General features: G+C 37.2%; 1 protein-coding gene across 1 annotated transcript; it reads left to right on the top strand.

Moving 5' to 3' along the window:
• The first annotated feature begins 7,247 nt into the window (after positions 1 to 7,247).
• On the top strand, positions 7,248 to 11,526 carry en1a (engrailed homeobox 1a). The gene is made up of 2 exons (XM_070874493.1): positions 7,248 to 8,022; positions 10,848 to 11,526. The coding sequence occupies exons 1-2, from the start codon at positions 7,512 to 7,514 to the stop codon at positions 11,165 to 11,167; spliced, it is 831 nt and encodes a 276-aa protein (XP_070730594.1). The 5' UTR covers positions 7,248 to 7,511; the 3' UTR covers positions 11,168 to 11,526.
• Positions 11,527 to 13,169: the final 1,643 nt, after the last annotated feature.

The raw sequence follows: 13,169 nt of genomic DNA, 5'->3' as shown, positions 1-13,169 counted from the left end.
TAAAATAATGCAGTCTTGTAGAAATTCGAATACCACTGAATATATTCAACTTATTGCTGAACCCATATATTTGACCCTGCACAACATTACTTTCCATTCTTAGGAAATAATTGCAGAAGAGAATGAGCTCCTGTTGAAAGTTATTAATGCGAGAAAAGCAAGTTCTCCTGTGAATATTGATTAGTTTGGTTACCACTGGCAGCTGGGTATCTAATCACCAAGTGCATTGTTCGGAAAGAATGCACGCCCCCTTAGGGTTTCGTTCCGGTACTACATCATATCTTGGTCAATCCAAGATGCATTGCTGATTAATGCATTATTATTGTGGATTAAACATGCTCACATATTATCGTTATAGCATGAGGTTTCATTCTGCTCCAAACCTTTATACACACTTTACCCCATACGAATGTGCTTTAAATATTTAATTGCAAATTTTGTTATTACAACTAAAGAAAAGGGGCTGGCAAACATTCTGCATTGGTGATAGATGTGTCATTAATTTAATCCTCATATATATTTTAATTGGGGAAAGTATTAGTTTACTATTATACACAATCGGTAAAACGAATTCATCACATCACATAACTATGAAAGTATTGATATAACAATGTATGTGTTTTATCTTTCGAAAAGGTTGAGTATATAAGCAATTATTTTATTTCTGTCGTTACTTTTTGCACAAAAGAGCGCTAAGCACTATTTAAGATGAATCGGATATAATTTGATTACGAACTGCATTAAAAAAAAACATTTGTTTAGCAGCCCCGCCATGAAATTTACATTATTGTAATTGTGGACAAATTTCATTGAATAAAAATCGCCAATGAAATTGAAAATGCAGTTTCTGCAACATTTAATTATTCGTATTAATTTGTTACGACAACCACGTGGGGAAGTTTACATGGTCTCCAGAACTGTTCGCAAAGCTCTCGAAGTACAACGAGAGCATAGTTGCCACAGTGGGATTTGTTCTGTTAAAATTGGCGATAATCTTTCACATTTTCCAGCGAAAACGTTAACTATTCGTGTCAACAATTTGAGTCCTTTGCAGTACTTCACCACAAAGTATAATTTCATTTTACTTTGTTACTACATTGGTCCAGATAAACAATGGCGAAATATTTAATTACAATAGCGTCAACAGAAAGATTTGATTTATTCCTAATTAAAGCGATATGACGTTTTGCTTTTGACAGAATAATTGAATTTTTCAAGATATTAACTGTTAAAATAAATTAAACTTTAAATATATAGCTAGATTCTGGCCGAACACGTCTGTATTTAAAATGGAAAGCGATCCGAACAAAATTATGACTCCAAAACTGCAATAATGTCGATTCTACTCAAGCACAAATAACCTAACAGTGCAAGCAATGTGAATGGATCATTACCTCACACTGCTAAAATTGCTGTTACATATTATATGTACTTTATAACTTCTGTCAAATAATCGTATTAAATTATTTGAATGGATTGGATTAACGCAGACCAGATCAATTGCGCTAGGTGGCGCTTCCGGTCTTTAATCTGCACAAGTATGTGAGATACACCGGCTGAACTTGCCTCGTCTAAATCAAAATATACACTTTTGTCAGGACCCGTCCTGGAAGACAGTCGAATGCGGAACTGTTGTAGAAGATAGTGCACCACTTGATAAATTGCTACTTTTGTTGTTGTTAAGACACAAAACTAATAAAACTATATCGTTGACAGGATACTTTACGCCGCATATTTGTCAATTAAAACGATGTACACAGACGACAGTTAACGAAATCGTTCTTTAATATACTTACTATGCAATCATCGTCATTTAACCTCTGAAAAATTATAACTACTGCATACGGAAGTGGTACAATAACTTATCTTTCACTAGCAAATTCAGAAACATTTCGGAGGTTCCTCCGTAAGATTTCTTTTGTGTTCAAATAAATCTGCCTTGTCTTTCACTGAATAAAAAGCATTGTCACAAATTGCCTCGGGGTAGCATGAAAGATAAGGTGAAGAATGCCATTTTTCTGAACCTACGGTTGGAATTCCGTGTGCTCTCTAAATACACAGGAAAGACATGTTTTGATGAAAAAGCCCTATTATTAAGCATCAAAGTCTTACGCGATTGAAGAAAATACTTTGCGATTGTAAATTATCGTGCAGAATAAATTGGATCTGATGCCTTGTCTTTTTGTTATTTCCCTTTGCCACCAAGTCGGTTGTTTCGCTTGATTAGTGCACTCACCTTTGAAGCGCAATCCACTTTCCGTGACTTCCCACCCATAGATCTCGAATACTTGTGTGTTGTTTGTTATATAAAGAGAAAGTGAGAATGTTGGCCTGCAGCTATTTGCGAATTGTTCTTCATGTACCAATAACTGGGATGATTAATTCCCTGAGCTACCACTGGGCCGCAGCAGAATTACATCATGAAAAAGTCTGCTCTGACACAGACTTTTGCATTGAACGTCGGTGCACTTTTTGTTTCTAAGAAGTATATTTTCACCAATTTACAGAAGTTTTACTGTTTGGTACCAGTTATTGAAAGTGTGTCTAATAATGTGTACGAAAATCGTCATTTGTTAAAAAAAATATAGCAGTTTAAAATACTATGAGCTACGCGTCATATCCTTCCCTTCTTTATACTTGGTACTAATTTTGGTTAAGCGCTTTAATAGGGCAACTAATTCAAAACAACCTGAAGTGTGTAGCGCACGATTAGTGGATACAATTAAAACTCTCAACGCGAAATACACATCTTGTAGTCATTGTAGAGCGGTCCGGCTTAAACTTAATTTTAAGAGAGTTACCATAATAGAACTATTTCCAAATAATTGATGTTGTATTTATTGATTTGATATCGGAAGGCCAGCACACATTTGACATGTGTTCAGTGTAATCTAAGATCAAAACGCATGGTCAAAACAAAGCGATTGTGGTAATCGAGACATTCTGATCGACTTACATTCCACAGTTTGATTGCTGGGTTACACAAACATAAGTGTTATTTAGCGATTTTTTCGTGAAATTGTGTATTTGTTTTGTGTTACACTGCATGTTTATTTTCCACTCACGTTTATGCATATTAACACCACGATGGGGCGGATATCCGAACTTGAAATAGCATGCGAGATCATCGTCTACTACAAAAAACTACAATATTGCTTAATAACCTTTGAAATGTTCCGTCTTAAACATTGCATCTTTCTATTTCCTTGTCTTCCAGTGTATTATTCTGTATTGAAAATGCGGTGCGTGTATTGAGTCTATATTTGAATGCTCAAAGTAATGGTTTCCCGGGGTTTGCGGTTCGTCTGCTTTGTGCCCAGAGATGCAGCTGAGCGTTAAATGATTCGTTAGCTGCAGATTTTATTCAGATGTGGAGCCAGAGTCCACAGCCAACACATTCACAAACCGCGGCACGTGACACTTGTATGTCCAGAGCGATGTGAGTGGACTTTCCGCTGAAAGCTGTCCGGCCTCGGCTTATGGCAGAGGTTCAAAACACAATTAGTTACACGGAGGTTGTTTCCAGTCCTAATAAAGGCCTTGCCGCTCTCTGTGGGTTGAAATGTAAAGTGATAGAAATCAATCGGTCAACATAATTATTCTAAATATTACCGAACTTGAAAAAAAAATCAGTTTAAATACTGCAAAGAAATTGCAGGCTCGAAAGTAAAAATGGCGACTTGATTGGTGTGATCCTAATATATTCAAAATGTGCAAATTTAGTGGTACATCTTGAGTAAGTAACGGTGATATGACAATAATTTGCTGGCGTTAACAAACATTTATAGGTTCTGCAAAAGGATATTGCTACTTTATTAAACCGTACAGTTCACAATGGCATTTAAAGATAACACGATTATTCAGAAAATGTATTTCTATTTTCTCGAATGTGCTATGTAATTAGATTGCATGAACGCGTTATTATACTTTCTTAAACTAATGGGGTCTCTAAGGTTCCTTTACAAATTGGTACTAAATCATTTGATCAGAGTTGAATTAGTACAATGAAAGGATCGGCAGGTAATGACTTGCTGCCCCACACATTTCCGATGTCTAGCGTTAGGGACATAGAATGTGTACAGCTTGACCTTACAGCTCCTAATTAGAATGGTGCATTTGTGGAAGAAATCTATTCGCATTCAATTCAAACAAAACCCCTGGTCACCGATTCGCTGTAGGAGCGATGAAATCCATTGTATGGGAACAACTCATTTACGTCCTTCAAGGAGTAGCCGAAAGTGATTTGATCACGACCTTTAGATATGTTGGGCACAGAAGTTGTATATTTCAGTGTCATAACAGACTGTTTAATAAGAGGAAAACACCGGTGAGAAATCAAGTTAGAAAAATGATAAAAATGTTTGCACTATTTTAGGGTTACTGGTTTTAACAGTGATTTACTTTACGTGTCTTGCATAATCTATAGTTTTTATTACAATGTATGTTCTACTTTATCATGCAGACAAACGAACACACTCACTTGGAACCTATAATTTACATTTTGTGTTTTTCGTATTTAAAAGTAAATCACCTGACACCTCTCCCAGGCTTTATGTTGTGATACAAAACTCGAGGTTTTTCTTCTTAGGCGCCACTGTGTATACATTTCCTCAGCTCGTTTTGTTTCTTCCTTAGCTCGAGGATGTATATACAGGATTTGCACTGGGTGTGTGTATTATATTCAATAATAAAAGCTATACGCCACCAGTGCATTTATCATCCCATTACTGTAACAAATCAAAGCTCCAATACATGAAAGGTAAAATGAATTACCGACGTTAAGCCGTCAATAAAGTCATTTCTGTAAATGGTGTCTCAAAAGGCTGGAGCATTATTCAACCAGCTTTATCAGCAGCTTCTAAATTACGTTTAGGATCTCTCAGCGTGTAATATCGCCCTGCTTACTTTGATTAAGCGTCTTGCCAGGGAATACTGACAGTGCTTTTGACCAGATTTTATTCACTCACATGTGATGAACGCCAAGCTGATCAGGCGGAATGAAGAGTAATTAAAACCTATAAATTATCTTTTGCAGTGCTTCTCAAGGCGTCTCTTGCAGTCGAGATAAGCCAGCGATACTCCATTTACTGCATGAAAGGGACTGAATCCAACAATGGCTACGTGGCTAAATGGGATATTGATAGTGTCGTAATTAGAATTTAATTAAGTACCCAGGCTCGCTTTTGGGATAAAGATTTCAATTTTGCTAACTTAAATATAAATAAACCTTTGGTTCCAAAGGAAGCTTGGCTTTTTGTTAAAACAGCACCATATTTAATTGCTGTTTACTGTTCGCCTTCTTCGAAACAACAGTTTCGTTATTTCCTACTTCTTAAAGAATGGTGCTCGTTTTCAGCGGTTATTTTGTACTATAACTTTTTTTTGAAAAGAAACTTTCAAACAGCAGAAATGAATATTTTGCCAGTTCGCGTTTTTCAAATTGTTCTTTTTGCTTAGAGTGACTGGCTTTCTGGAATATTTCTTAAAACTTCTGGGGTTTTATAAGTAACACATATACGAAAGAATACTTGCAACATGATACGCGTGATTTAGCATTGTTCCACTGTTCTTTGGTTTCAATATACAAACGATTTAGTCTGCATTTTTGTTTAAAAAAATGGAAAACTGCAATGTGACACCACCTTTTTTTATTTAATGAAAATATAACTTATAGCAATGAATATATTTGCAGCACTTTCATTGGTAACTGATATTTATTAGAATTGGGTTCACAGGCTATCATTTACAGACTGTTATCAGTTTTAATTTCATACAAACGTGCGTAACGTTAATCGCTTATAATTGCTTGTATGTTCAATGACAAAAACCGTGAATTTTTTTCATTTGCATCATTCTTTCTCCACTTATTTACACACATTTTAAAATAGCTGACATTACTCTGTCGCTGAGATTACATTCCTTGTTGCAATCACACTGGGGATAACTATTGGACCATTGTTTAGGTACAGGTATTTTCCTCGATCCAAAACAAACACGTTAATGTATTTATTCTTTGTGAAGGATCATTGTTTTATTGAAGAGTTTTGTTTACTTTTTAAAAATCAAAACTAAGACCCGTACCGATTTAATTGCATCTAGACCTCTACGTAAAGACAATTTATATCTTTATTGGACAAAAATGCTTAACATACTCAGTGCCAATGTTTAAATTATTTTGTGAAAATTTGCAGAACTTTACCCTATAATTAACTGCAACTTTGGAAATATTAACTCATTCTATAATTCTCCCCTGCCACAATAAAATGGGGAGAGTTTTTCTACCTCATCTTATATCATCCCTATCTTGTGTGAGTTTATTTATTTCTATGTATAAAAGAAGCATCATACATTGTCTTATTTCTCACGATTCTGGGACAGTGTTTCGAAGGGAGGAACTTCAACTTTTGGGTTCATAGCTCATCTCAATCCAAAACTTAACGGAATCTTATTAGTCTACAGCTACTAATACAGCAAGCAGTGTGTATTAATAATCCATTAGAAGCTGCTACCTTCATCAATAAGAGGAAAGGGAAGAGAGAGGCGAATATATAAGGATAAGCTGCACAGATTCAACATCTATAAAAGCAAAATGCAATTATGTGTGCTTTGAGCGGCACAATTGTATACGTAGAAATATATACATACATAGTATAGTTGCAAAATACAACTATCACTGCATCACAAACGTAGGTACTTTTTAATCTTACTAAACTATGAATTCTGGCAGTACTTTCGCGATGAAGTTCACAGCAATTTTGTACTCACTGTTTTTTTTAACAATAAAGAATGCTGCTTCTGTTGTGTAACACAAGTTAATGTATTAACTATATTCCAGTTATTGAAACCTACGAAACTATTTAGTTTTTAAAATAATATGGTTTCACAATTAACTTTGTTTTAAAATGCAATAAACAATCATTAGGACGTTCAGAAAAGTTTGGCCTTCGTTAATGTACATTTGGGTGTAAATTTTCGTGGTATTTTTCACGTTTGCTTATTGGAAAGACACAGGGAAGTGGATCTGCAGACGCAGCGGTGAATCCCTCATCACGTTGGAGCTGGGTTTTATTTATTTGGGAAAGCTGCGGCTACGATTGGCCAGCGTCAGTGTCGTCACTGGGGGGCCACCCCGGGGGCCTGACGCAGCGCCCGCTGATTGGTGGATCGCACGTGCCTGCCATTCACGTGCTTCCGGCCGCTGAAAAAGTGCCTGAGAGACGCGGCGATTTAGGAGTTTGCAAAGCTCGCACTGTCAGAGAATCGCCACGGACTGCAAACAAAGATCAGTGCAGTGCCAGCTTTGCATGGCACAGTAAGTATGAAAAGTGGAGGTGAAACTACCAAAACACCCACCATGCCAAGTACATAGAGCAGCTGTCGTTGAAAAGTGAGATAGAACAAGTCCTGTCAAAAGTGAGCGAATAAGGTGTTGGGCTCCCCTGGCTTGTGGATACGTCGCCGATCAAGTGGGGAAACGAGCAAGTCGGCGAAACTGACAGTCCCCTCGAAACATGGAAGAGCAAAAGGAGCAAAACAATCGGGTGGAGAGTCGAGAATCGAGCGAGGCGGAAAGCGTTTCTCTCTCTCCACCTTTTCAATCTCCCCAAATACAGCCCCATCCAGCGGCGCAGCCGCCGCACAGAAACACGAACTTTTTTATTGATAATATTTTGAGGCCGGACTTTGGGTGCAAGAAGGATCGAGATCGGGCGCAGACGTCCGGCAGAGAAAACGTGAATCCACTTAGCAGGCCATCGAACGCATCGAGTCTCAGTGCGGATTCGGACTGCAGTGACAGCTCGTCGCAGTCCTCCAAGCAATCACAACCAAAGCAGAACGAAGGCAATGGAACTAATTCGGCAAAGTATGCAGAAAACACGGGCTCGGCGCTTATGATTGTGGGTGCCAATGCAGAACCTATCTCTAACAGTGATGGAATCAAAACAGCAGCAGCAGCAGCGGCGGCTCTAATGTGGCCGGCCTGGGTTTATTGCACTAGATATTCAGACAGACCCTCTTCTGGTAAGACATTATAGTTCTTATAACACGAGCAAGAAAATAGTACACTTGAACAACAAAAATACAACTAATTGCCTCCGTTTTTTGTTCGAAACGGTAAAATTGTAAATCTATAACAGACGAATGGCTGCTTCGATTTTTTAAAATCCATAGAAACTGAAAGCTAGAGCTGTTTTCAAATCGTCAACTGCTTGTGTGAGATATATCTGTATCGCTTTTTGGTTTATTTTTCTATCTAAAATGTGGCATCGAAAAGGCACGGCTAGTCCCGGCCATAAGCTGCCTAGAGAAGATTGTGTCAAAAATTAAACTTTGAGATGTTTCAGATCAATAGTAATGAAGTTATACGGTTTAAACAGTTGGCAAACACAACCGGTGAAACAGCGACACGAAGCAAGACTTGAAGTTTTGGGCCTTGATGTTGATCAAAGTATTGCAGGCCTCGCGGCCAGGGATTGAAGGTATACAAGACTGTGCGCTCAGCTACAGTTTAAGTGCGTTCTTAATTATGAAACTAAAGGGTCGAGATCTAGATAAGTGTGATCATTTTTACAAACCACAAGACTCATATTACTCGACTCTTCGAGTGTCTAAACGCCCGAGCAGATAGTTTGGTAATACGGATAGAATTAATTCAGTTCAGCAGCTTGCTAGTGTCCGATGAAAAAATTAAATTCTAACTTGAAATAAGAGTCCACTATATTCAATAATCCAGTCTAGCAATATATTTGCCTCTGTGTTTCTGGCGTATATTGTTAGTGAACATCACGAATGTTTGTTTTGATGGTGTTTGGACCCATCCAGTTCAGTAAAGATAAGTCGAACATGCAATTCGACCTGGCCTCATAAAATGATTTAAAATCATTGTTTGAGTTCATTAATTCTTATTCATTGATATATGCCCAATATTGGTCTACTCGGGGTTCTTGCAACGCAAATAAAAGCCGCTTTTTACTCGAAAATAACAGACTGATCAATTTTACATAGTCGATGTAATACTAAAAGTAGCAAGGAATCACTTCCGGATATAAATAGCACAACTGGACATAAATAACATTCCTATGAGGCGCAAGAATCGGAAAGCATCGATTAAGGAAGTATTTAGTGTCTGCTTTCGTGTAGTAGTTTACTAAAGATCTGACCAGATGGTTTGTGCATTGGTTTATGTGTACCGCGGCCTGGCCGGGTTGGTTACACTCGTGTTTCGCCGAGACCGAAGATCAATCCCTTCTCCAATGAAAGCGATCCTGTAAACTTCTCCGTCCAAGCCGTGTAGTTCGAGCTCTTCATGGCACCGAGCTCTTCAAACTAAGAAAAGCCAGCTTGATTGACTAGTTGATTGATTGATTGAGCTGTCAGGCTAAACATTTAGCAAAACGTCACTTTTTAGCTTTTCAATTAAGTAGTAAAAAGATTTTATTAACATTTTCAATCACTGTTTAGACGCATTTTTCGATAGATGCGGCTTCTTTTTGGGGGGAATTCTTCAAAGTTTATTTCAGAGTAGTATTAAATAACAACGAGGGGAATTTTGACTACCAGTTATCGCATTAAATCTAATCACAACATTTAGGGCAGCGTCAGATTGTTGCTATTTTGCTAGTGTACTTCTGTTTGTCTGCTTTCTGCCCCCTCTGTTTTACTCACATGTCGCTGACTTGTCTAATTTTATACATAATGATACGTAATACAGGAGTTGTTGGGATAGGATTATGCAAGATAAATTTGCTATAAATCAGCAGTGCAACTGAAATCTGGGTTTTATCTGGAGCTTAAAGGAAACAATCATACACAAAGCAACATATTTCCCATTTTATATATGCACGGTGCTATTTTCTGTGAAATTAATACAAAGTGAGATTTTTTTGCTGCATGTTGCTTTGGGGTTTTATATTCTTTGCTGAGAATCCACAGTCTGAAGGCACTGGCTTAAATTTACATGATTAATTTATCATCAGCTTTTGCTACAATATTAAGCGGAAGTCGGCACGCCGAACAGACATTCAAAACATTGAATGGAAACTGCAACACGATCAGCTTAGAAGTTGAACTGGCTCACGCTTCAAGCCAAGCCTATTACAATTCATAAATTGTAGTTTGTTGCTTTTAAAAATGCGGTACATTTTATCCTTGTAGGTGTGGGGATATTAACATAGATTATGGACTCGGCCAATAGACCTGTTGTCCATTGGCCGAGTCCATAACTCCACGAGTGTTTGAAAGCAGAAAAAAAATCATATTTAATTTTTACTCAAAGATAATAAGGCATTATTTTTACTCAAAGATAAAAAGGCATCCCGTCCTTGTTGTGATTATTGGACCTTTCCATTTTTACCATTGAAAAGTAATACTCTGCATGCGGGTCTTTTCGCTATCTTTCTGAAGAAAATATGCAGTATTATCGTCTTATTTGCATTCAGTTTTACAGCAAGTAACAACTGACCAGCTAATCAGACAGAAATGTGCAAACCTTTATAATGTTAATGAACTTTTATATACTGAAAGACCTTTCGAAATAATAATGTACCGTACAATTCCAGCAGGGTAAAGCAACATACGCTGCAATATGGGATAACGTACAGGATTCAACATAAAATAAAATGCTCCTTCCTTGTGGCAGTATTGTTCTGTTGTGGGAAATGAACTTTGCGCCATTTTGTTAATTTTAATACTTTAAATATGGCCGCCTATTTAAAGGGGACTGTGCATTTTGTTATGTATATTTAGCTTTATGGGCTTCTGAAGGGTTTGTACGCTTTTCGTTTAAAGGAGGAATATGAAAACGTGACCATTTGTTATTGTTTCCCTCTCTGTTGCGGTTTCCACAGGTCCCCGCACTAGAAAACTGAAGAAGAAGAAAAGTGAGAAGGAAGACAAGCGGCCGCGGACAGCGTTCACAGCCGAGCAGCTGCAGAGACTCAAAGCCGAGTTCCAGACCAATCGCTATATCACCGAGCAGCGACGGCAAACTTTAGCACAAGAACTCAATCTGAACGAGTCCCAGATCAAAATCTGGTTCCAGAACAAGAGGGCCAAGATCAAGAAAGCCAGTGGCCTGAAGAACGGCTTGGCTCTCCATCTAATGGCCCAGGGACTTTACAATCATTCCACCACAACAGTTCAAGACGAAAAGGAGGACAGTGATTGAAGTTGTTCCGTTTTATTCTATTGAAATAAAGGACTGTGACAGGTGCTATTTAAATTCGATCTGCGTGTATCTATATGGACTGAATTATAATACAAGCATTTTAAAATTATATATAACCAAACACATTATGACGTTGTATATATTTAATTTCAGGTAAGGAGATGTCTAGCGATCCCTACTTGACGGAGATTTTATCATTTTCGTTTTCAATGTTGTCGCTAATTGTTTTAGTCGATGTCAGGTCTAGAGATTTTATGTGAACCAGGTCTTTTCTGAAGACAAACTACGTAATGAATCGCCGCTACATGCCAAAGATTTTACTATGTTCAGAAATGATGTAGCTTCAAATAAAGTGGAGACTGTGCTCGGTGCACATTCTGACTAATAGTTTGGTATCGCACTTTTTATTTTCCTTCTGAAAGCCACATGAGTTAGCATCAAGCAATGTAAAATAAATGATGGGGATAATAATTACATACATCAGCTAGACTTCTTGGCTCTCGTTAATGTCGCCAGTGCAAACATGCCCGTTTTTTTAATAGGAGCGAGCGCTACTTTGTAAAATGCACCAAAATTGTAAAATAAGCAATTATCGACAGAGTTATTAAATGAGGGAGGAGGGCTTATAAATTAAAGTCTGTAAGTACAATGTAGCACTTTTATCTGAAAATTGTTATATCGCTTCCCCAAAATAGGTTTGGGATTTACCGTGAAGCGCCTTTAGACACTATTGCAAAACAAAATCCAAATAACATTGCAACAGCTTTCAACCGACTTTTGAGTATTTGGCATGGCATTGATTTCACATATTTAATATCCTGATTTTGGAGGCGCGGTTTTCATTTGTTTTTTCTAACGTTTCAGTAAATGCATGCATTAGGAAGGTCAGTTATAAAGCTGAGGTTGAAGAAATTGCTTTGCTTTTTTATGTATATGTATTTAGAAATCTACAGAAAGGTGCAAAGTTATTCCACTTCTTTGTATTTTAGCCGCAAATTTTTCATGAATTATAATTTAATTCCTGAAACAAAATGGTGAACAGTTAAGGTCAGACCTTTGTTTTCTCTTCCACTTTATTTTCGTTTACATTTGCTTTACAAAAGAGGGCCACAGATTTTATTTTTGAAATACTCCACGATTATTGGAAATGTATTTCAAACAGAAAATGACAAGCTTTTAAACTTTTGGAAATGCTCCTGTTTAGTTGATATAATCTGTACTATTATTGCCCATATCTGGAGCCAAATGGTTGTCCATACGGGGCCTACAATTCATGAGATTCTGTATGTTTGTAAATAACACTTTTGAGATAAATGACGATTGTTCTTTCAATCTTTGAGAGCTAACCCTCAGTATTAAAAAAACAAGAAAACTTAGTAGAGACTTTTCGACTATCCTTGCCAGAAAAGACTCTTGTTGGCGATTTGTTCTTTGGACTATTGTCTGATACCTATTCCTTTCCCCATAATCTTGTGATGCCCAAATCATGAGCCACTAGATTAACAGCATGTGGAATTTCTTTCCTCCCGGTCGTGACATGTTAGAACACTGTAAAGATAGAGGGTTCCCTATGTTCATTACTTGTAGTCAAGGACTAAAAGCAAAATGCACTTAACATTTCGCTAAAAAAAATAGCGATCAGAGGAAATATTGCAGCTCCTTCAACCACCTACAGGAAATAGAGGAAATCTTGGCTATAATTGTCTTATCCTAACTTTTCTAAAGTAAAAACAAAAGCAATGGCCTTGCCAGTTAGCGTCAGGATAGTAATGAAATACTCCTTTAGACAAAACATACTGTACAGTGGATTAAAGGTTACTTGCCAAGATAATTGTGAAAATACACTTGTAACTGTTGAAAAGTCCTAGTTAGTAATATCTGTGATAAATGGCATTGGCTTTATACATTTTTAAACTATTCATTGCCCAAAGGTATGCCTAAATGGTGAGATGAAACCCAATAGTTCTCATGGTATATCATTAGTGTCAGAAAAATTATGTTA

The sequence above is a fragment of the Pristiophorus japonicus genome, chromosome 3 (assembly GCF_044704955.1).
Source record: "Pristiophorus japonicus isolate sPriJap1 chromosome 3, sPriJap1.hap1, whole genome shotgun sequence".
Lineage (NCBI taxonomy): Eukaryota > Metazoa > Chordata > Chondrichthyes > Pristiophoridae > Pristiophorus > Pristiophorus japonicus.
This window is presented reverse-complemented; position numbering and strand designations above follow the sequence as displayed.